At 35.1% G+C, this 24,113-nt stretch overlaps 1 protein-coding gene across 1 annotated transcript in view; it reads right to left on the bottom strand.

The window, feature by feature from the left end:
- Positions 1 to 24,113, bottom strand: part of LOC107725642 (collagen alpha-1(VII) chain-like) — a 61,613-nt gene that overhangs the window by 24,102 nt on the left and 13,398 nt on the right. The window contains exons 6-55 of the mRNA XM_016534982.1: positions 23,493 to 23,656; positions 23,189 to 23,318; positions 22,948 to 23,064; positions 22,709 to 22,864; positions 21,255 to 21,371; positions 21,020 to 21,166; positions 20,660 to 20,779; positions 18,476 to 18,634; positions 18,251 to 18,364; positions 17,959 to 18,108; positions 16,347 to 16,484; positions 16,103 to 16,249; positions 15,895 to 16,014; positions 14,691 to 14,837; positions 13,640 to 13,903; positions 13,010 to 13,149; positions 12,732 to 12,855; positions 12,495 to 12,638; positions 11,448 to 11,635; positions 11,288 to 11,365; positions 11,186 to 11,203; positions 11,076 to 11,102; positions 8,995 to 9,063; positions 8,327 to 8,407; positions 8,178 to 8,204; positions 7,764 to 7,808; positions 7,618 to 7,686; positions 7,407 to 7,502; positions 7,188 to 7,214; positions 7,025 to 7,078; positions 6,606 to 6,677; positions 6,265 to 6,324; positions 6,132 to 6,158; positions 5,996 to 6,040; positions 5,756 to 5,791; positions 4,747 to 4,791; positions 3,930 to 3,965; positions 3,555 to 3,590; positions 3,430 to 3,462; positions 2,870 to 2,941; positions 2,705 to 2,764; positions 1,925 to 1,960; positions 1,693 to 1,773; positions 1,458 to 1,493; positions 1,191 to 1,235; positions 908 to 979; positions 728 to 763; positions 528 to 557; positions 252 to 293; positions 88 to 150 (exon numbers count right to left, since the gene is read on the bottom strand). Of these exons, the coding sequence (XP_016390468.1) occupies positions 88 to 150; positions 252 to 293; positions 528 to 557; positions 728 to 763; positions 908 to 979; positions 1,191 to 1,235; positions 1,458 to 1,493; positions 1,693 to 1,773; positions 1,925 to 1,960; positions 2,705 to 2,764; positions 2,870 to 2,941; positions 3,430 to 3,462; positions 3,555 to 3,590; positions 3,930 to 3,965; positions 4,747 to 4,791; positions 5,756 to 5,791; positions 5,996 to 6,040; positions 6,132 to 6,158; positions 6,265 to 6,324; positions 6,606 to 6,677; positions 7,025 to 7,078; positions 7,188 to 7,214; positions 7,407 to 7,502; positions 7,618 to 7,686; positions 7,764 to 7,808; positions 8,178 to 8,204; positions 8,327 to 8,407; positions 8,995 to 9,063; positions 11,076 to 11,102; positions 11,186 to 11,203; positions 11,288 to 11,365; positions 11,448 to 11,635; positions 12,495 to 12,638; positions 12,732 to 12,855; positions 13,010 to 13,149; positions 13,640 to 13,903; positions 14,691 to 14,837; positions 15,895 to 16,014; positions 16,103 to 16,249; positions 16,347 to 16,484; positions 17,959 to 18,108; positions 18,251 to 18,364; positions 18,476 to 18,634; positions 20,660 to 20,779; positions 21,020 to 21,166; positions 21,255 to 21,371; positions 22,709 to 22,864; positions 22,948 to 23,064; positions 23,189 to 23,318; positions 23,493 to 23,656 (4,340 nt within the window). The remainder of the gene's footprint in view (positions 1 to 87; positions 151 to 251; positions 294 to 527; positions 558 to 727; positions 764 to 907; positions 980 to 1,190; positions 1,236 to 1,457; positions 1,494 to 1,692; positions 1,774 to 1,924; positions 1,961 to 2,704; positions 2,765 to 2,869; positions 2,942 to 3,429; positions 3,463 to 3,554; positions 3,591 to 3,929; positions 3,966 to 4,746; positions 4,792 to 5,755; positions 5,792 to 5,995; positions 6,041 to 6,131; positions 6,159 to 6,264; positions 6,325 to 6,605; positions 6,678 to 7,024; positions 7,079 to 7,187; positions 7,215 to 7,406; positions 7,503 to 7,617; positions 7,687 to 7,763; positions 7,809 to 8,177; positions 8,205 to 8,326; positions 8,408 to 8,994; positions 9,064 to 11,075; positions 11,103 to 11,185; positions 11,204 to 11,287; positions 11,366 to 11,447; positions 11,636 to 12,494; positions 12,639 to 12,731; positions 12,856 to 13,009; positions 13,150 to 13,639; positions 13,904 to 14,690; positions 14,838 to 15,894; positions 16,015 to 16,102; positions 16,250 to 16,346; positions 16,485 to 17,958; positions 18,109 to 18,250; positions 18,365 to 18,475; positions 18,635 to 20,659; positions 20,780 to 21,019; positions 21,167 to 21,254; positions 21,372 to 22,708; positions 22,865 to 22,947; positions 23,065 to 23,188; positions 23,319 to 23,492; positions 23,657 to 24,113) is intronic.

The raw sequence follows: 24,113 nt of genomic DNA, 5'->3' as shown, positions 1-24,113 counted from the left end.
TGTTTTATATATATATATATATATATATATATATATATATATATATACATATACATATAGTACATTAAATGTGGAAGCCTAACTTACAGGTGGTCCAGGACGTCCTGTCTCCCCTCTGAGTCCTGGGAGCCCTGGCTCACCAGGTTCACCCTTTAAAGACAACAAATACACAATTGACCAAAGGTCCTACATGTTTTTTTTGGTATCTGTAAATTTTTAAGAATTTAAAATGTCTAAATGTCTTCTTTTACCTTAATGGCCCTGGTGAGAATGGTGTTTTCTGAAGTGGTGAACTAGGGAAGAAGAATTATGAGAATATGAAGTTACTGACAATATGCATTAACAAGGACAACCATGAAATAGTCAGTCAAATAAATGCTTCTAAAGACAAAAAAAAAGAGCAACACAGGCTTGACAGCTTTTGACATGTGTAACAAACCAACCAACTGAAAATAACATGATTGCATTCATATTAATTTATGTTAAACTGCTTGATTATAATACCCAGTAAAGAGAGTAAAACTCACTTGAGTGTCTCCCGGTGGTCCCGGCCTTCCCTGCAGAGAATGAAATATTAATACGGTGACTCCTACACTTTAATTTATCAGAGCGTGACAAGAAAAGATTCTCTTATGTGAGAACAGAGCATGACCGTCCCTTGAAACATTGACAAAAAAAAGAGTATAAAAATAAAACCATCCTTGTGCTTTTTAATAGCAGCACGTACCGGCTCGCCTTTCTCTCCTTTGTTTCCCTCTGGACCCTGAAATATATGGGCATTCATTATCAAACGGTATTGACTAATCCTTGCGATTATGGTTCATAATTCATTGGCTCTTTGGAAGAGCTTTAGAGAAATATTGATCAAATACTTTCTACAGAATGTAAAATAAAGGAAGCTGCTTACTGGTAACCCTAATTTCCCATGCTCGCCTTTTCCCCCAGGGTCACCGGGTCGTCCTGGAAGACCGAGAGGCCCCTGACATTGGAGATGAGGAGAAGTGACTATGACTTTATGCTTTTATAGCTAGTGTTAGAAAAGGATAATATGTTTTTTAATTGGAAGGGTTATATTACAAGGCAGATACAGATTATCTGATTTGAACATAGAGAGATGTTAGATAAAGAGCGTATGAAAAAATTAGAGGGAAACAATGAAAGAAAGTAGAGGTTCAGAAGAGAGACAATACCTTAACACCTCTCTCTCCAGGTTCTCCTGGTGAACCAGACTCTCCCTGTAAAAAAATAAAACCTGAAATCATCTGCATTGTAAAGATAAAAACAGCTTAATAATAAACATACTAAATAATGTCTAAATTAACATGTAACATTTTTGAGAGGTTGAGGAGATCTAAATCAATAATAGCTCAGTATATAAACAATTAAAGTACTGTAAATAATAAAAACAAAGATTGTGTAAAGGTATGGGTCTCTCTGTGCTTGTTGTTGATTCTCACCCTCAATCCCATCTCTCCTATCGGTCCTGGCAGACCCTGAAATCCATTAAAGCAGAACATGTAATTTAATATGAATGAAGCATTAATTATAAAGCAAACAATGGGTATTTTATGGCAAAGTAACCCTTCTATCTCTAATATCCTTAGTGCAATGATGCATAGCACACACACGCTCACATATACACACACTCCCATCCTTCTTGTATCAGTCATTCTGGGCTCTGGATTTACTTACATCTTTACCTCTTAGTCCTGGAGAACCAGGGTTGCCTGGGAAGCCCACCTCCCCTTTCTCTCCTTTGGACCCATCGCTGCCCTGTTTTGTGTGTTCAAGTGTTCATGTAAATGATTTCATTTATGCACTCTCTTTGATTCACAAATCAAATTCCACAGGTATTAAAATACACAAATGTGAATTTGACAGGTATTAAAATACAAGAGTGTAAATGTGAGTATAACAAACTTACTTTAGGCCCAGGTTTCCCCCTAAGTCCAACATTACCCTGCATTTTTAAAAAAAAGAAATGAGACAGAATGGTCTAAATAGTGTTTGATTGGTTGTTTCTTTTCTTTTGGGTATTCTAAAACTTTTTTTTTTTTTGTCTAATATGTGAATTTATGAACAAATGTAGCTATTTACTTGTTTACTTATTTAGACTTGCACTTTAAGTAATTTAAGTTTTCTTTAAAAACAAACAAAAAAACGAACACTAGCTTCTCTAATCTTTTTTTTTCGAATCTTTTTGCATTCTATCTATTTGTTTTCTTTTTATTTATTATACAATTAACAAAAGCTAAAAAGGCCTCTAACACTAGCTTGCTCTATTCTTTTTATTAATAATATAATTTTAAAAAAAACTTGCTACGTGTACTGCATTAAGCTAACTGAGACTTGTTATAGCACTTGCATATCATTGCTCTTTTGTTGATTTTGATTGCTTCCATTGTCCTCATTTGTAAGTCGCTTTTAATAAATGTAAATGTAAATGTACTTGTATTTGCAATATATATACAATATATACTGCTTTAGTGTACTTCTGATCAAATAAATGCAACCTTGGTGAGCATAAGAGAATTCATTCTAAAACATCAAATAATCCTACCGAACCCAAACTTTTAAACAGTAGTGCAATTCCATATATGGTTTATAAAATTACTGTGTGGACATTTTTTCAGTTTTCTTCATTGTGTCCTACAGTTAGAAGTGAAGACTTTCCTACAGGCCAACAAGCCTCATAAACGCTTACTCTTTCTCCACTCTCTCCTTTGGGACCAGGCTGACCGGGGATTCCAAATCCAGGACTGCCCTTCAAAAACCCAGAAGACAACACATCAGTACATTCACACTGGCAGCTAATCAATATATACAATTAATTATACTTTCACATCCAAAACAGCAAACATACACCTACCTTTTCACCTTTATCACCTTGATCTCCTTTGATTCCTTGTGGTCCTGGTGGCCCAACTTGTCCAACATCCCCCTTTACACACAGTCCAGGGAGAAAAATAGATAACCAAGCTTAAATATCTCTGCTTATGACCATTAGAAATAATACAAAACCTACCAACAACCAATATGGCAGGTGTGCTTAAGCTCAGTTTGGTTTATTTAGAAGCATCACTTAAAAACTTTTAATCATATAAATTTTACCCCTGGAGTGTTTTTTTGCAATCTATTATAATCTATAAGTCTTTTTTTCCTTTGTGTTCATTGACAAGCAGACCTGAGGGAGCTCTTAGTTTCATATCTGTGCTCATGGCAGTAATTAACCGTGTTTAAGTTGTCCAAGTGCTGGATGCACTGCTTGTTTTCATCAATGCAGTTGAGGGAAACCCAAGGGGAAATAACTGTCAGATTTCATTCATGAGCTGGGATGTAAAACCCAAGGGTGACCTGGCTTTGGTGCAGACAGTTGTTCACATATTAAGACATTTTTTACATTTTGAAACCAATTCTTGATTATCTTACCCTGGCACCCTTTTTCCCTGGAGGACCGAGTATCTAAAATGTGAGGGGAATTATTAGCAATAGTCTATTCTTAACCAAAAATGTGTTAGATGAGACACTGAGGCATTCTGGGACATCAGTTTTACCCCTTTTGCTGGGTCACCGGGAGGGCCGCGCTGCCCCTGTGAATCAAACACAGAAATACAAATCCCACACTGTTTAATTGTAGACAGTTGTAAGTGCTGATGTGATAAACTGCATAAAATTTACATGCATTAATTGACTACACATAATTGACGCTCAATGTGAGATCAAATAATAACAGGGACAATTAAAAGGTAGGTTTTGAAACATTGGCTGATTGCATTGCTGTATGCTTGATTACACACACTTATTAGATATCGGGTGTAGTTGAAATAAGTTAAACTCCTTATTTAGAAGGGGAAGTCCACAAAATTTGGGCAGTGTAGTTTATTAGAAGTACTAGATTTGGTTAAACGAAGAAAATAGTTTAGATTCACCTCATCACCCTTTCGTCCAGCAGCTCCAGGGAAGCCCTAAAGTTTAAAAAGAGAAAGTAAACTTTCCCTCTAATCATTGCAAGAATTATGAAATTAGTATTCAGCAAATATGAATGACCTCAGGTGCTTTGAGAGATGTTAGATGTCTAGTGTGGGCTCTCTGAGAGCATCTTTAGAGTGCGCTAGAGCTCTAAACCAAACGTTTTATCATGCCATAGTGTTTCTGAGGGAACCAAGGATAATGAGGAGTCGAATCGTTGGAGAGTGTCCTTGATCTCCTCTCTGAAGCCTTGGGTTTAATAATGACTGCAGAAGTTTAATTTGAAACTAACTGAAAATCTGATTTGCCAGAAATGGACACACGGTGGCAAGGTTGCATGTGAAGGATATAACAATATAGTATTTCTTAATGTTTCATGTGTGTAATTCTCTTGCCGTCTCATGATTTGGTGAAATCTCCATTCAGATGTTTCGCAATTTTAATCAGGTCGATAATGGATCCTTAGTTTGATGTGTATTTTGGAGTCCATGACTGGCCAGAGAGCAGAGAGGAGGCGTTTTTCCTTTTTCTTAATCGACTCTTTTAATTTCCCCCAAGATCTACAGCTCATCCTTGCTCTTAATAGAACTTCGACAGCACCATACAGAGTGGAGGAGTTTGAAGAGCGAACAAACGAATAAGGATTTGACTTTAAGAAAGCATTTGTGCAGTGCAGTGATTTAAATCCATTAACTGGTTCATCACACATCTGACCTTTTCCTGCAGCTGCTATTTCTATTTTTCAAGGAAGTGAACAGGTAAAAGTTATGGACTTACTGCAACTGCTGGAGGCCCGATAGGTCCAATTTCCCCACGTTCACCCTGTCAAACAAAGCAAGTTGTTGATTAGGCTAACTGAGGGATTTATTATTTGTAGTTTATGTAACTGAAAACAAATAATACCTACTTGCAAAAAATGAATGTACCATCAGATAGCCATTATTGTAAAATAAACATGAGAAGGTGGTCAGGTCTTGTATCATCCTGAACAGGTTTATTTTTATGACTAGCTAGCTGACTATACATGATCCAACTTCTAACATGACTGCTTACCAAATATACAAATCAATGGACATGAAATATTGATTTGAGTCAAGATTATATTATTATGTGAGAGGAAAGAGCCAGAAATGTCATAAAACAAAAATATCTGACCACAGAATCAAGTATTCCAGACAGCATATTTTAATTAGCAAGAAGCTGACGTTGATGTTTAGTGCATTTGATGTTTAAAAATATTCCAGATTTCAATTAGGAAACAGGGTTCTGACCACGATACTAGTGAACTGAACCGATTGTACATTTTTGAACATTGAAATATTGATTTGAGTCGAGATTATACTATTATGTGAGAGGAAAGAGCCAGAGGAGTGATACAAGAGATTTCAAACTTTCCCAGTAAAATATACACTTAAGTATCATAAAACATAAAACAGAATGACAGAATTGACCAATTAGAATCAAATGTTTCAGAGAGCATCTTTTAATTAAGAAGAAGCATCCTATGATTATGTTTAGTGCATTTGATGTTTAAAAACATTCCATATTTCAATGATGAAACAAAATTCTGACCTGATCTGAACTGACTGTACATTTTTGAACATGTTGAAAAGTCAAGTAGGATGTATTATGGATCAGGTTATTAAATACAGAGCAGCAGCAGTACTAGACAAAAGCACTGACTTCATGTGATTGTTTTTTTTTTTTTTATTTAGAGAAAGAGCAAATCGGTTAAAACAGAGCAGTAAGAAAGACATGTGCCTGACTAAATTGTGTAAAGTCATACCTTGTCTCCTTGATCTCCTTTAAGACCCTTTTTCCCCTAAACACAGACAAAAACACAACAACAGTGAAACACCCCTGCCATTATGAAGCACTTAACATTTATTAAACAAAATTGCATCTAAGGTTGACATCTGTTAAAAGGTTCATGGCGATTCTCTGTGAAAGACAGACATAATTTAACAGCACGAATTGACAGACGAAACACTTCGATGCTGAAATGGTTGTGTATAGTTTGACAAACCCGAGGGCCTGTGATTCCCTGGACTCCCTGGATTCCTACTTCGCCCTTTGGATGAATATGGAAACTACAAATTACACATTGCACAAGACAAATGTCTTTTACTCTGCTCCATTGATTTTAAATGCAACATACTTACCTTTGGGCCTTGTAGTCCTGTATTACCCTGAAAAATTGATTAGCACTGACTTAATAATTACCCTTCAGATTTTTCACCGTGAACCATGCATACGTTTAATGAAATACTAATATAACTCATCAGAAACACATACCTTTTCTCCTTTTGGCCCAAGTGGACCTTGAACACCCTGAATTCCGATACCTTCCTCTCCCTTTATGATGAACACAAAAGAAATTCAATCAAACAACCAGCTGTACTAATTTTAGCTTCATGCAGTCCTGACAGAGAGGAAGGGCAATTTTTTTTTTTTTTTTTTACAGCTCTACAAACAATGAGACTTCCATAAAGATAGCAGGCAGATGAGCAGAGAGATTTAATTTATGCATTTTAACTGCCTTGGGCAAGCTGTAGGAAATCGTTGCTTAAAATAGCTTTTATAACACTGCTGAAAGCACAAAATTACACATGAAACTCTTTTAGATATTCTCAAACCTTCTCCCCCTTCTGCCCAGGAAGTCCTGGAAGTCCATCCACTCCCACTGGTCCTAGTAAACCTGGTAGACCCTAGGAAAACACATCCACAAGATTTAATTACTTATTTCATTTTATAATATTTAAAACACAACCTACTTAATGGCTTACATTCAAGAAAATTTGCAAATTTCTAGCAAAAAAAAATTAATAAAAATTGCATATAAAACAGAAAATTTTGAAATAGTATTTTCTACACAAACAATCTTTGTTTTATTTATCTACAACTTCGAAAAATATTTTTTGAGGTATACTTCTAGCTGTTTCTACATATTAATCTGGGATAGTAAAGTGTTTGTATTTTTAGTATTAAATCGAAAAAATTAATAAACAATACACAGAGTAGCTTTAAAAAAGTAAGTCTTAAAGCATGCACTAACATTACTTCCATGCTCCCCCTTTTCTCCTTTCTGACCCGGTTTTCCACGTGGACCCTGAAGAATGTGAGAAGCATCATAATCACACATTTATGACGAATTTTGCATGTATATTTTAAATAAAATGTTAAATGGTAAATTGTTCATTGAGCAGTAGATGACTTACTTTAGGACCAGATTCTCCAGTCTCACCCTAAGAGGAAGAAAAACCATAAAATACTGCAAATACCACACGTTGCATGTGAGTATGGACTTGTATTGTAACTTTACATTGTGCATTGAAGCTACATCTTATATACATACAGTAAAAACCTTAACAACTAACATGAGGTGATTTTTTTTAAAATATAGACATGTGTGCATACTCCTCATATTTCATACTAACCTTAACAGAGAGTCCAGGAGAACCCGGAGGCCCAGACAAACCAGGGAGTCCTGGAGGACCTGATACCCCTGGGACCCCTGGAGCACCTGGAGGGCCCTTTTAATCAAGGGGGAAAAGCATCCAAATGCAGTTATAATTTTTAGTAGATTAGTTGCATATTATGCAATGTAAACAATTTAATACAGCTGTATAGTATGATACAATCACTTACAGAGGATCCAGGTTCTCCTTTACGTCCTGGAAGAACCTCCATACCTCCCATAACATAGCCCGGTTCACCCTACATGAAAAAAATAAAAAAATAAATAAAAAACCCACTATACAACATATCAAATGCTTGGCAATTACTAAACTTACTCTCTCTCCTCTCTGTCCTTTAGGTCCAGTATTACCAGGAGGCCCCTGAGATTGTGAAGAAGAGAAATAGGAAGAGATGTAAAGAAAAGGTTGGTCTGATAGTCACAGTCACTTTCACAATCACAAACTGTTTAAAACGTGAGACATTTAATAAAAGTGGGTGAATCTTTTAAAAGAAAGTGGGGGCAAATACACTGACTAGCCATAATCATTCCTCATTACTCCCTCTGTCAATCACTCAAAGATAATTGCAGCTTTCCCAATTCTCCTACTAAGATATACAAAGGACTATAGGACATCACATACTGTACATGTTTTAAATAAGTATACTAACTACCATTTCAGGAATATACCGATTTAAATATCACCACCTACACTGTTTTTATATAGTGAAATGTTAAATAGGACACTTACCATGTCACCAGGAATTCCAGGCGCCCCCTGAATCAGATTAAGAGATTGTTTATGCACATTCACAACTGTAATCAACAATATTCTTCTCAGTAAGCTACATTTGTTACATATTTTTGCTGTATTAGACTGAATTTCGATCCATCCTTTACCCTTTGTCCAGGAGAACCAGGAGGTCCAGTTCTACCTGGTCGTCCTGGTAAACCCGGAATTCCATCCGTTCCGGGAAGACCCTGATGAATGCAAAGTGGGAATGATACAGACATAGTACAATCTTATATAATATACACAAATACACAGAAATTGTTTGGTACTGCTCAAATATAACAACAGAACATCTTCAGTGCACATATTACTTTGAAAGCAAATATAGAGCAATATGAATCCACACATTCACATTGATACACATCACACAAATAAATAATGAAACATCATAACAATACTGATCTTGTTAGCAAGACCTGTCACATTTCATTTGTTATTTAAAAGAGTCGCTTTGATATGACAAGTGCTTTCATGTGTCGCCTTCTCAAAGAGATAACAGGAAGAAAAAAAAGCAAAGTATGAATAGCACCCCGTACAGAGAGAGATCTGTGATATTAATAATTAGATTTAATCCTTTAATCTACTAAAACAACAACCGAGTCACAAAAACAATCTCATCATTAACAGAATGGCTTGGTTTAAATATTAAACGCTCCAGTAATTAACATTAACATCAACATGTAATTATGAAGACAGAGAGGGGGTGTTTTATTTATGTTTATTTAAGTTTGTGTTGTGGAACGGCATGAGCGCTTCAGATGTTGGATGTACTCACGCGTTCACCCTTTTCCCCTTTGACCTTTAGAGAGAATGAATCATAATGCCCCGGGCCTTGCTTGAGTCGCTATATCAGGAGAAAAACATTAAAAAAAAGAAATGCTCTTAAAATAATACTGCAAGAAAGACACTAGATTTTTACATTTTCTTTAGACATTGTGTGTGCAAAACTAGTGTTGTAATCGTTAACTAAAACTAAGATTATTAAAAACATTAAAATATATGAAATAAAATTACTGTAAATATTAGATGAAAAACTCTAAAAACGAAATGAAAATGAGAAATGTTGACAACAAAGTGAAATGAGTTTGAGCACTAAAACTACTAACTGAAATAAAACTGAAACTGAAATAAAAAATACATTAAACTATTTAGAAATATTAAAACTAAAAACTAATAACAATGACAAAAGCACATAAAATGACTAAAAATGTAACTAAAATTAAAATGAAAACTGAAAATATAAAAATAAAAGCTGATCAAAACATGAATACAAACTATAAAAGTAGATAAATAATACTAAAATAACACTGTGCAAAACAAAATTAATAGAAGGTAAACAAAAAGTCAAATAAAAACGGAAAATATATTTAAAAATCGAATTCAAAATATTAATAAAACTATAAAAAAAATAAAATAACACTATGCAAAATTCACAGTTATGATGCCATGTATCATCTGTCATGCTAATATTGTTAACCCCTACCCCTAATTAATACTAGCAATAATAATACTGATGTTAGCCTGGTAAATATTCCTAACAAGAGAGAAAGACTGTCTGTCAGAGTTCAAACAGAATGAGGCGAGCCACTGAGATTAGCGAGAAGGAAATATAGAAATGAAGAAATAGCGGTCTGCTGGTGTCTAACATACCAGGCCACCATGACCAAATCCATCGCCCTGCAGTGGAGAAATGAGATACAATCATATCATCAGTTATAATTATTTGATCAATAACACATGATAACACAATTGCCACTTACCTTCTCTCCTTTCTGACCCTGTGAACAACAACATACCGGGAATGAGGATTCATATAAGACATGGTGTGACCGCTGTAGTGAGGATGTAGAGGAAGCGTTTACCTTGCAGCTAAGTGGACAGGGCCCTTTTGGTTTACTGAGAGCTTCTGGGTCATCTGTAGGTGTGTCCAGTTGAGCAGACTAAGACAAAGACAAATACAAATCTGACTTATGCAGTATGTATTGTGAAAATAATACTCACAATCGGATCTGCACGGCCCACCTCATCGTGTTGTTTGAACTCTGATTGTAAGGCCTCGCTACAGATGCTGCTGATAAACTCTCTCTCGATGGTCGGAAGATCGTCGAAATAACTGGCGAAGAAGATGTTCTTGTAAGTGGTGGGAGAGGCGATGGTCCTCAGCTCCTCAATATCTGCATGAGCAATGCCGATGGCCAACACACTGACACCTAATACACAAATATACATTAAAACATTCATTCATTCGGCCTTATACTAAGGTGTTACTAAATTATGATGAAGTTAATAAACACATGATGCCTCTCAAAATTTTAGGGTCAGTACAATTTGTATTTTTTGAGAGAAAATTGAAATGAATGCTTTTATCCAGGAAGGACACATTACATTTTTCAAAAGTTACAATAAAAAAAATAATAGTAATAAAAAATTAAAATCAACTTTAAATAAATTTTCAGAATTGTGAGAAAAAAATTGTGAAATATAAACTCAGAATTACCTTTATAATTTTAACACTGTGCAAAACAAAATTAATAGAAGGTAAACAAAAAGTCAAATAAAAACGGAAAATATATTTAAAAATCGAATTCAAAATATTAATAAAACTATAAAAAAAATAAAATAACACTATGCAAAATTCACAGTTATGATGCCATGTATCATCTGTCATGATAATATTGTTAACCCCTACCCCTAATTAATACTAGCAATAATAATACTGATGTTAGCCTGGTAAATATTCCTAACGAGAGAGAAAGACTGTCTGTCAGAGTTCAAACAGAATGAGGCGAGCCACTGAGATTAGCGAGAAGGAAATATAGAAATGAAGAAATAGCGGTCTGCTGGTGTCTAACATACCAGGCCACCATGACCAAATCCATCGCCCTGCAGTGGAGAAATGAGATACAATCATATCATCAGTTATAATTATTTGATCAATAACACATGATAACACAATTGCCACTTACCTTCTCTCCTTTCTGACCCTGTGAACAACAACATACCGGGAATGAGGATTCATATAAGACATGGTGTGACAGCTGTAGTGAGGATGTAGAGGAAGTGTTTACCTTGCAGCTAAGAGGACAGGGCCCTTCTGGTTTACTGAGAGCTTCCGGGTCATCTGTAGGTGTATCCAGTTGAGCAGACTAGGACAAAGACAAATACAAATCTGACTTATGCAGTATGTATTGTGAAAATAATACTCACAATCGGATCTGCACGGCCCACCTCATCGTGTTGTTTGAACTCTGATTGTAAGGCCTCGCTACAGATGCTGCTGATAAACTCTCTCTCGATGGTCGGAAGATCGTCGAAATAACTGGCGAAGAAGATGTTCTTGTAAGTGGTGGGAGAGGCGATGGTCCTCAGCTCCTCAATATCTGCATGAGCAATGCCGATGGCCAACACACTGACACCTAATACACAAATATACATTAAAACATTCATTCATTCGGCCTTATACTAAGGTGTTACTAAATTATGATGAAGTAAATAAACACATGATGCCTCTCAGAATTTTAGGGTCAGTACATTTTGTATTTTTTGAGAGAAAATTGAAATGAATGCTTTTATCCAGGAAGGACACATTACATTTTTCAAAAGTTACAATAAAAAAAATAATAGTAATAAAAAATTAAAATCAACTTTAAATAAATTTTCAGAATTGTGAGAAAAAAATTGTGAAATATAAACTCAGAATTACCTTTATAATTTTACTTTTCATAAAATAAGCTGGAAAAAGGCTTCCAAATTTAACAGTTCTTTTAAATTACAATAATATTTTTAGTGCTGTCAAACGATTAATCGCGATTAATCGCATCCATAATAAAAGTTTTTGTTTACATAATATATGTGTGTATACTGTGTTTATTTATTATGTTTATAACACATGCATGTATATATTTAAGAAAAATATGTTGTTTCTATATTAAATATATTTATATATATTATAAATTATAATCATAAGAATATATACATGTATAAACATGAAAAAAATATATGCTGTATGTGTGTGTATTTATATATACATAATAAATATACACAGTACACATATATAATGTAAACAAAAACGTTTATTTTGGATGCGATTAATTGCGATTAATCGTTTGACAGCACTAAATATTTTCCAGTATTACAGTTTTTACTGTATTTTCGAAGAGACTTCTTTCAAAAACGTTAAACAAATCTTACTGACCCCAAACTTTTGAACAGCATTGTACATTTAGTTGTGTTCGAATATCTGTCTATTCCTGCACTGCAGTTGATATTACTCACCCAGAGCATGTGCTATCCTGGACGGTGGCTCTACGTCATCCTGTGCTCTCCCGTCTGTCAGTAACACTAACATGTGAGGGACTTCCTGTCTCATACCCAAAGACTCCTGAAACATCTCCCTAAGGACATAGCTGATCCCACGACCTACACACACATTCACAATCATCACATTTTAAATAAGACATCACCCTAATATTTAGCATTAACAAGTTTTAATCTTTGAATGTGTTTGTGCACCTGTTTTTGTGTTCCCCCCTCCGTAGCGGACTTCACGGAGTGCTCTCAAAACGGAGTTACGGTCTTTGTGAGTGTTAAAGTTGAACTCGATCCTGGGCTGATCACTGTAGTGAACTACTGCTATCTAAGGCAAGTTAATGAGATGGTTTAATCCACACTTACAGCACATTAGATGTTTGTACTTATTATGAGACTATAGATTTAGTGACTAAGACAAAGAATCGTCCCAAATGAGGTGGAAAGCCTTTAATTTAGTATAGCGCATTAGCATGTCCTACCTGTGTTCCTTTAGGTCCTATAGAGGGGAAGTAGGTGACGATTCTAAACAGGAAATTCTTCAGCTTGCCAAAGTTATTAGTTCCAATGCTCCAGGATTCATCGACCAGAAACACAATATCTGCCTTCACCCTGCCACACACTAACAGAAAGAAGCACACAATTCATTCACATTGTATAGGTTTACATTGTGTAGATAGTGCAGTAACATTTCTACACTTCTTAAAGGCATCATATTATGGAAAAACAATTATTAACAGTTTAATTGTGTGATATATTTCAGCACAGATGTAAAGCTGACAATGTAACGCCTGTTAGAAATAGTTTCAAATTTTACATGCAAATGGAGAATTGACAAGTTCAAAAAGGCAAAACAATGAAAGCAGCCTGTTTTATTCTAAGGGTCACTGAGAGGGTGGGAAAAGGGCATGAAAACTAAACAATGAATATTTCTGGTGCATAAAACCTTAAATCACATTTTAAATGGATATCAGGGAAAATATCTAAAATGATTAAAAAAAGACCTCTTTAAAACATAACTTTAGCAGAAGCTTTTACATTTTAAGTTGAACATTTTACTTGAAAACTGAAAGAAAAAAAAAAAGATTAAGACCCAGTTTAATCGGAATGACCTGGTCCAGGTGGAGGTGTCTCGACAGACAGGGTGGTTTGGTCATTTACTGTGGTAATTCTGGTCAGTGCTGAAGCCGTTTGGCCAGTAATGATCTGAGGCCTCACAGCGAGTCTCTGAGTGGTAGTGGGTGCGCTGGGGGCTTTGACCAATGGGGTGCGAGCATTTCTGGTTGTGGTGGGGAAGGGCAAGTCATTGATTTTGGTATTAGCAGAAACAGGGGCCGGCGTAGGGCTCTGGACAGGAATGAGACGAGGAGATCCCACTGTAAGACAATCATAAAAAGTCCTTAGCTCAAACAAACCAGTTTTGCTTTTTCTATACACCACTGTTCAAAGATTTGGAGTCTCATATGGTCACCAAGGCTGCATTTATTGATCCAAAACACAGTATAAACAGTAATATTGTGAAATATGTTTATATGTTAATATATATGAACAAAGTGTCATTTATTCCTGTGATAGCAAAGCTGAATTTTCAGCAGCCATTACTCTAGTCTTCAGTGTCACATAATCCTTAAGAAATCATTCTAATATGCGGATCTGCTGCTCAAGAAACATTTCTTATTAATATCAATGTTTGAAAACATTTGTGCTCCTTAATATTTTTTTATGGAAACCGTGATAATTTTTTTTCAGGATTCTTTGGTGAATAGAAAGATATAGAGATCAGCATTTATTTGGAATAGAAATCATTTGCAAATGTATAAATGTTTTACTATCACTTTTGATCAATTTAATGTGTCCTTGCAGAATACAAGTATTAATTACTTAAACACACACACACACACACACACTGCTGACCCCAAACATTTGAACAGAAGTGTGTTTTAAAAATAAACTTTCCAACATAATGAGTTTCAAAAACTTTCCCTTCCCTAATCAGCATTCAGCACAAAGACAGACTCTTTTATGAACACAGAACAAAATTTACTCCAGATGTGTCTAATACATCAATCATGCCTTACAATATAAGTGCAACATTATAAATAAATAATAGCAACATTTAAAAAAAATTATAATGCTAATGATATTTGCAGAGATAAGACTTACATATCCTTTTAGTGATGGTTGTGACCGGACCCTCCACTTCCCCATAAAGCGGTCTGATGGAAAATATATAGGTTCTGCCATATAGCAGATCTCGGATCTTATAGGAGGTGAAGCCAGAGCTCAGCAGATCAGAGGAGATGTCCACCTCTACACAGAACATAGATAGACAATTGCATTAGGACAAAATAATGTCAGCATGAATGTGACAACACAGGTGTAGGAAACAAAAAACAGGAACATCTGGGAGAGTCTGTCGTCTGTAGACAATTGCATTAGGACAAAATAATGTCAGCATGAATGTGACAGCACAGGTGTAGGAAACAAAAAACAGGAACATCTGGGAGAGTCTGTCGTCTGCAAAAAAAAAATAAAAATAAACATTTTACCACAGATTTGAGATGCCATAAACTCTCTTATATCAGTTTAAAACACTTCAAGGACACAGCGACTTCCAGAATCTGAGTTCTGTGTCTTATGTGTCATAAGCTAAAATTAAAGTCCACTTTTAAATTCCTCATAACCTTCATGCTCATGCAAAGCACACCCTCATTAGAAGACCCTGTTGACGTCATGAAGATAACATGAATGAATCGCAGATCTTTTCATGACCTTATCTACGCTGTCTATTCTCTTTTCTTATGTCTTGTATATCAGGCAAAACGGCTTTTGTGAGAGGAACTCTTATTACAAGAGCTTATCTGAAATTAGTTTTTCCCTGCTATTTAGCAACACTCATTAACAAATAAAAGGTTCTAAACCATCTGAGCAATGCTAGAGCCTAAAGCCAGGTATCAGCTAGTTTAATCTACTGTAATACAATAATATATGATGTATAAATAATCTATTATTTTATTTATTTATTTATTTTTGCATATCTCTATTACCATGGATTATATTATCTGAAATTAGTTTTTCCCTGCTATTTAGCAACACTCATTAACAAATAAAAGGTTCTAAACCATCTGAGCAATGCTAGAGCCTAAAGCCAGTTATCAGCTAGTTTAAGCTACTGTAATAAAATAATATATGATGTATAAATAATCTATTATTTTATTTATTTATTTCTTTTTGCATATCTCTATTACCATGGATTATATATCATATATATATGTATGCATATTTAGGATATTTTTACACATTGAAGGTCATGTGTGTAAATGAAGGTGCAGTCTGTCAGTAAATATGTTTTTTTAATGCTTCTGACCTGATATATGTCTCCAGGAAAGCAGGTATCCAGATGCTCCAGTTACACTGGTCCAGTTCAGTACAGTGCTGTTGTCGGTGGTGTTCAGAGCACTGAATCCAGTCACCTTGGGCAGATCCACTGTAACACAACAGCAACATTAATTCAAATACTTATTGTTGCACATTGACATGAAAACAAGCAGGTTGAAATATTAAAAGCGACTTACATGTGCGGGCGGTCACCATTACTGGACTTCCCTCTTTGCTCCTGACCACTGCAGAAACCTGGATCTTGTATGCAGAACTGGCAGGCAGATCAGTGATGGTGAAGGACGTGGCAGAAGAAGATACAACCTCACTCTTTTTTTCTCCACCTGAGAGAAAAACACAGAATAGCAGAGTAAAGATGATGGATGGATTGTAATCAAGTGTTAATTGTAATGGATTGGAATGAGGACTGCTGGTACCCACCATGGAAAGAACTCCAAGTGATCATGTACCCAGTGACCCCTGGTGTTTTCTTCCAAGCCAGTTTGAATGAGTTGGCTCCAATGTCCACAACTTTTACCTCACGAACTGTCTCAATCAGCTCAGAGTCTGTCAAAGAGGCTGCAAATTCATAAAGGTAAAACAATTAGTAACACCTAGTTTTGATATAAATAATTCAAACATACATATTACTGTTTTGTTCTATTTTAAAATGCATGTTTTATTTAAATTTTAATTTATTCATATTAAAAATTCACTCAAATATTTAACTTTTTTTTTTAGATATTAAATCCAGAGAACATGACTCTTGAGGAATTATAATCCAATATGTATGGCATATTCAAGTCAAAACAGGTTAAATAAATAATTTTATGGTATTAAATATACATAGGTGATGTTATTTGGTGTTTATAGTTTTTATACAGTGTTTAAGTGCAATGCAGCCGCTTTCTGCTTTTCACAGTGCTGTCTGTGAAACTGTGAAGCTGACAGCAGACTGAGCTTCAGTAAAAATACTGCTCTATACAGCTGTGGTTGCTAAAGATGGGGGCTCAAACACAGGAGTTATCAATCAATCTCATGATATCCCTCAATCTCATTGGAACAATGGGAGGAACATCTCCATATCCCCGGACCCCGACTGTCTGAAGTGCCTAATTAACTTAGCAGAGTTTTCATCTTATGGCTTTGATAAATGACATGTGCCTGTCGACCAGTTGTCATTGTAAGAAGACACAGAGCCAAACTGAGCAGTCCAAACGGACTAAAAAGAGTCAAGATTTGTTGGTACAGCTTTCCTACAGAGTAAAAGAAACAAAATAAAACTCTGTGGAAGACTTAGTACAACACAGACAACAATAAAAGGACCAGTATGAAGAGGCTGTAAGTGTGAAAAGGTGAAATAAGCAAAAATAAGAGCATATTAAAGGAATATTCTAAGATCCGGGTTTCAGTGTGCTTATTACCACAGAAATAACTCTAACTAGTCCTTTGTTTTCTTTAAAAAAATGGGTATGGTGATGCACTTACAATGGAAGTGAATGGGACAATTTTTTGGAGGAAACGTGAATTTTATAATTTTATAAAAGCATATTTATTCTTCTGTTAAAACTTGTGTATTCAGATGTTAAGCTGTTTTATAACTGTTTTAAGGGTTTCAGGTTTACAGAGTTAATTTGTCATGGAAAGGAAGATGTAAAATTGGATATAACGTTATACCTAAAATGTTAGTGATTTTTCACACTAAAATCATGTTAACACATTGTTTATGTCTATACTATTGAAATGGTGAGTATTCTAATGTTTACAAATTGGCTCCATTGTAAGTGTTTCATTGTAATCCAGATGTTTGCTTTTTTTTAAAGAAAAGGTGAGACAAGTTGATATTATTTTTGTATTAATCAACATTATGTCACACCAGTTGAGCTTAACTTGTAATGAACTCAGAATCTTCTTTTAAATGAATGTTTGGGTGTCTTGAGACAGAAGGACACAGTTAACACGTCCAGAAACTATACAAAGAAGGTTAAATCAAATACTGTGGCTATTTGTTTTTTTGTGAATCTGTGAATAAGTTCAATGTAGTGAACAGTACCTGTTTGCTGTGAGAGAGTGATTTCTGGTCCTTCTGTGTTGCTGTAGAGAGCGTGAATGCTGACAGAATAAAGGGTTTGTGGCTGAAGACCAGTGATGCTGTGCCGTAAAATGCTGCGGTCAAGATACCGACTCTGAGGACTCACAAATTCTGGGAGAGAACATCAACATGGTCAAACCTTTTGGAATATATCATAGTTTAATGGGCCTTATTAAAATAAACTAGACAGATTTATTACAAATTCAATGTTGTATCATGATATTTAGTATAGGGTTTTAAAAACTAGTTTCACCTGAACTCCAGGTGAGTTTGTACTCCGTGGCCCCTACAATAGGACTCCATTCCACATCGATGGACGAGCTGGTGTATGATGTCACTTTAAAATTTGAGACATATCCGAGAGGCGCTGGGGAGCAGAACTTATGACATGAGACCCAACCAACAAGCACAAATATATAAATAATCACTGTCAGAATGTGTTTATCAAGGAAACATGACAAGGTGTCGGGTCACTCACAGGTCCTGAATGTAGCGGTGATGCCCGGACCAACCGCAGAACCAAAGAGAACATAAAGCGAAAGCACATACTCTGTGTCATGGACCAGATTCTTCAAAACATACTCCGTAGTGCTGCCATTCAGAGCCAACTGCCTGGGCCGATCTCTCCCTATGAACTCTTCACATACACAAACACACACAAATAAATATATATAAATGGCAAAAAAAGTTATTATTATAAATTATTAGAACACCTGATCTGAAAATATTGACTTTTTTTGCCTCCAAAACATTATTTCATTTCATAATGTTCACAAAACATGCAGATGGTTGCTCTGAGCACAACAAATATCAGATGAAGTGGGTCGTACTGTTTTTATCTACTTTTAACTGTAATATTTGGTGTGTCCACTTTTTCAAGCAATTACAGCAGCACATCTCTCTGGCACAGTGTCAATATATTTCCTGAGAACTTCAACACTAATCTTATCCCATGCCTTCTGCAACTCAAGCCAAAGGCTTTGAATGTTCTATAGATCTGTCCAGTTTGTTTTCTAACTCGCCCAAAATTTGCTCGATGGGGTTGAGTTCCAGACTTTGAGGAGTCTGTCCATCATTTTCAGTGTTCCAGCAGATTCCTTCCGTCACAGGTAGTTCCAGCAATATTTTGTTTTATGGGTATTGTAATGGCCAATTCAACAAAAAACAACTGAAACCTCTTAAATATGTCAAGTGTTCTAATAATTTTTGCCACCACTGTATATCATATCACATATATATAATATATATATAATTATTTTTATTTTTGTTACATTTTTGTACATTCTTTAATATATACTATAATATTTTCTTTTAAATTTAATTTAATATGTATATTAATTATAGTTTTTTTGGTGATATATAAATAAAAATATCTTAATAATAATAATGTGTGTGTGTATATACACATTTTATTCTAGTAATATTAATATTTTTTATGTCTCATACTGATATATTTTAGCAAATAACAATAATAATAAAATTGCATATTTTATTTATTTTATTGCTGAGCAGATGAGTCCTTAGCCATCTTCAAGAATCGGCTAAAATCTCTTCCATCTTTATTTGACCCTCTAACTCTAGCACTCTCTATTCTAATTCTATTCTTTAAAAAAAGAAAAAACTTGCCCATTTTAGACTTGCACTCCATTCATTTACTAACTGCTTGTTTTCTTCAAAAAACACTATTCTTCTCTAATCTTTTTGTATTCTATCTATTTGTTTTCTTTTGATTTATTATACAATTAATAAAAACTAAAAAAAGGCCTCTAACACTAGCTTGCTGTATTCTTTTTCTATTCTATCTGTTTTCATTTTATTAATTATATAATAAAAAAACTTTGCTACGTGTACTGCATTAAGCTAACTGAGACTTGTTATAGCACTTGCGTATCATTGCTCTTTTGTTGATTTTGATTGCTTCCATTGTCCTCATTTGTAAGTCGCTTTGGATAAAAGCGTCTGCTAAATGACTAAATGCAAATGCATATATATATATATATATATATATATATATAAATAAAATTTATATATTTATATTTGTATAATAATTCATACAAATACACATCAACATTGTATATTTATATTTAAAATATATAATTTATAATAAATAATAAAAATAAATCTTACTTTCATGTTTCAAGAATTTTTTAAAATATTAAACATCTAACTTCTAATTTTGTCTCTCTCTCTCCCTCCGTTTCTCTCCCCTTTCTCCATTAACTCATCCTCAGACTCATCTGTATGTATGTGTCAGAGTGTGTGGTATGAGTCACAGAGCTCTCCTTCATCAGAATGTTCTTCCAGGTCGTTCTTTTAAAGCAGATGCCCCGCAGCCCATCACAGTGACAGAAAGGAGTCACTTTCAAAGACTCTTCTTTTGGAGGTGCTCTGAGGTGCCATCAATTCATTTCTCTCACACAGAGCCCCAAACTTACACACACACAAATTCTCTTAAACACACAGATAAAGTTGACGGCATGAGTCATGAGGCGGCACAGCGACACCTCATGTTGTCACCAACCTGTCGCTTCCATGAAAAAGAGACTATAAATCAGAAAGAGAGAGGAAATGAAAAGGGAAACAGACTACAAATTGAAACTGGAAAGTGGAGAACGGCCAAATGGAGGACAAGGAGATGGAAAAAAGGTACTTATATAGGTACCTGCAGTAGGGCCCCAGGCCAATCTGTAGCCTGTGGCTCCAGGTACACCGTTCCATGAGGTAACAGCGCTGCTAGTGCTCACCGCAGACGCTCTCAGGGTCTGTACTGCACTGCTTTCCACTGAGACAAAGAGAGAGAGCATCAGCATCTTCATACGTGGCGTGATTTATTAGCAGTATTGTAGCTTTTCACACTCAGTCTGCACTATTTTTAATGTCTAGATGTTTTTAAGACACTGTGTTGAGTTAAATAACATATATTGAAACCCCGGTTCCATTGTGTTGGCTCAATCTAGCTGTTTTGGAAAGCAAGCATGTGTCCTGTGTGAACGGTCCCTTATAGTTCACCTGTAGTACTCACATGTCTTAGCTTTGGCAGAGGTAACAGGTCCTTCAATGTCCACAAAGATGGGGTTGATAGTGATGGTGTACTCTATGCCAGCATGCAGGCCCTGCACCATGTAGAAATTAAAGTTGTCTCCCAGGTTCACGTTTTCTATGTGTCCCTCTGCGGAAATATGAAAGTAGGGATATGTATAGCATTTATGCTTTTAAATAGGCTGCATTTAATATTGAAGCAGCTCAGCGCTTGTTACCTGATGATGACCAGGTGAGTCTGTATCCTGTGGCGCCTCTGACAGACGACCAGCGGGCCTGAACTGTGTCTGTAGTGGCGTTCTGCACCAGCAGTTTATTAACTGGGACCAGTTTCACTGCAACACACAGAGAAGGATAAGTGCAGCGTTTTTAATAGGATGATAATGCATGATAAAAATAATAATTGTTTTACTAAAGTTGAACAGAAAATAGAAAAATAAATAAAATGAATAAATACACAAAAACATAAAAACACAAGAGAACGTTTTAGATTTTATGTTAAAGATTTCTTCATGAAGATATGTGTTAGACTGTCATCTGGTGGTTAAACAAGTAATACACACAATAATTCCATTATTATTATTATTAACAATAATGATTTTAATAAATGGTAATATTATTACAAAAATAAACAATAATAAACTATTTAATGTGTCCAGACAAGCTAAAGAATAATTTTTGATTGACATATAATGGTGCATATGAGTTTTATGCCTTCTGAAGACCCTGCTCCTGATCAAATATGACACATATTTTCTAAGCGTACCTTCATTTCCACTCCAGACAGATCAACAGTGGCATATACCGGTGACACTGGAGGCAAAAAACAAATGCCGTTAAATTAATTAATTAATTAAAATCTTTCGGAATTAAAAGGAAACTGTCATTAAGGAATTTTTATCAGCATTTTTTTATATCAGATGATAACACCATGCTCGAATATGGATATATTGTGGTATGAATATGAAAATGCTATATTCATACAACAATATAAATCAATAGTATTCCAAGGTTAAAAAAAGTCATGGTACAGTACATAATAATAACAACAACAACAATGATGATGATAATAATAATAATAATAATACTTATTATGATTATTATTATTATTATTATTATTATTATCATACCATACAGTATTGATGCAATTAATTAAACATGTTTAATCAGTACATTTTTAACTCTCTCTCTCTCTCTCTCTCTGTCTCTCTCTCTCTCTCTATATATATATATATATATATATATTTTGTGTGTGTGTGTGTGTGTGTGTGTGTGTGTGTGTGTATATATATTAATGAAATTATAATATACATATGTGTGTATAATATGCTGTTTAATCAATAATGTTTTGTAAACAAAATATCAACAAAAAAATCACTATCATGTGTATATAAAGTGGGCATGAAATAGGAAGTCTAAGTAGGAAGAGCTTTCTTTTTTATTTTTGGACATGCACCATTGTACAAACCTTATTAGACTACCAAATTTAAGTACCTAATACCATGATTGTACAGAGACATGGTGATTATTCAGTGCTGTGGTACAGTACATAAAGTTTCCGATGCCATCATTGTGGTACTGTATTAATTTTGAAGGGCAGAATTTGTACATGAGGCATCAGATGAAACTATACTATAAAAGGAATGAAACAGAAGACAGAAGACAGACTTACAAGTTTTCCCAGAGACAGATACAGTCTCACTGGGGCCCTCAGGATAGACAGCGTAAATCTCGACTGTGTACTCTTTGTCCTCTTCTAAAGTGTCAATCACGTGAGAGGAGGCGTCACCCGATAGTATCTGATCATAAATGAGGCCGGGTCTGTCCGCTGAGAACAAATGAAGGAATTTCTTAAAACAACATCTTTAAAATATCTCATATTCAGTCTCAGAGTGTGCGTTGATTTCTCACTTCTTGGAACATAAATTTTATATTTATCCACTTTTCCAAGCGAAGGCGTCCATCCCAGGCGCAAAGAGAACAGTCCTTCTTCAATCACACGGAAGTTCGAAACCGGTGGCAGAACAGCTGAAAAGAAAGCATATGCTGGGACACTGCATTTAGACAATGGGAAAGTTTGTGTACAAATAAATGAAAGATGTACATTTATCATGCTTAGAGACATTTTTAGTGTGTAAATTTCAAAACGCACTGGTTTCTGTGGTAATAGTGGCAGATTCTCCAATGCGTCCGGGATAGATGGCATATAAAGTGAGGGAGTACTCAGTCTTAGGACTCAACCCGGTTACTGGAGTACTACTAATATCTCCCTTCAGATCAATCTGAGAGACGAAGAGAAAAGAATATATTCTGAACAAACCATACATGCACACTTGCAAATACACAGTAAACATATTAGCTTATTGCCACATAAAGAAAACTGGTCCATGTGCAGCCTTCCATCTGCTGTGCTCTGCTGCATGGGGTGTACATATGCACAGGTGACCGTGTCTCACCTGTCTCTGCTGTGCTGGGAGCAGATGGCCCTTTGGAGACACAGGGGTGATGAGCAGCCTGTAGCCGGTAACGTCTCCTGTGGCCTGACTCCAGGTCAGCTGCAGAGAACTGTAACTCAGCTCGCTCACTTGCAGATCTTTAGGTCCTACTATCCTCTTCAGCACTACAGCAGACAGAACAGCACACAGGATACGACCGAATTAGCTATTCACTGCTGCCTGATATATTATCAGACAATATTTTGCACTTTTCTAATGCAAGTCAATTAAGTATCTGTGGGAATTATTAAAAAATTTGTAAAAACGACAGGTCACTTGGGTCACTCAGCCCACAAAATTAATGTTAAATAATTTATGTACACATTTAGGTTATTAATAGAAGCAATAACTCATGTTACTGTGCAATTTGATTTAACATTATTGTATTTAAAACAATCAAACAAACAAAAAACTAACTAAATAATGACTAATTATGTGCATTTTACTGAAAATAAACCTGAGTAACACTTTACTTAAAGGCTTTATGTATAATGCATTATAAAGGTTTATTAAAGGGTAGAATGCATTATAATTATTCATAATGTGCATTGTAATACATTATATCTTGTTGTAAATAATTAT

This window comes from Sinocyclocheilus rhinocerous, unplaced genomic scaffold (assembly GCF_001515625.1).
Source record: "Sinocyclocheilus rhinocerous isolate Xijiao unplaced genomic scaffold, SAMN03320098_v1.1 scaffold153, whole genome shotgun sequence".
Taxonomy (NCBI): Eukaryota; Metazoa; Chordata; class Actinopteri; order Cypriniformes; family Cyprinidae; genus Sinocyclocheilus; species Sinocyclocheilus rhinocerous.
Note: the sequence above shows the minus strand (reverse complement) of the source record. Positions and strands in the feature narration are given on the sequence as shown.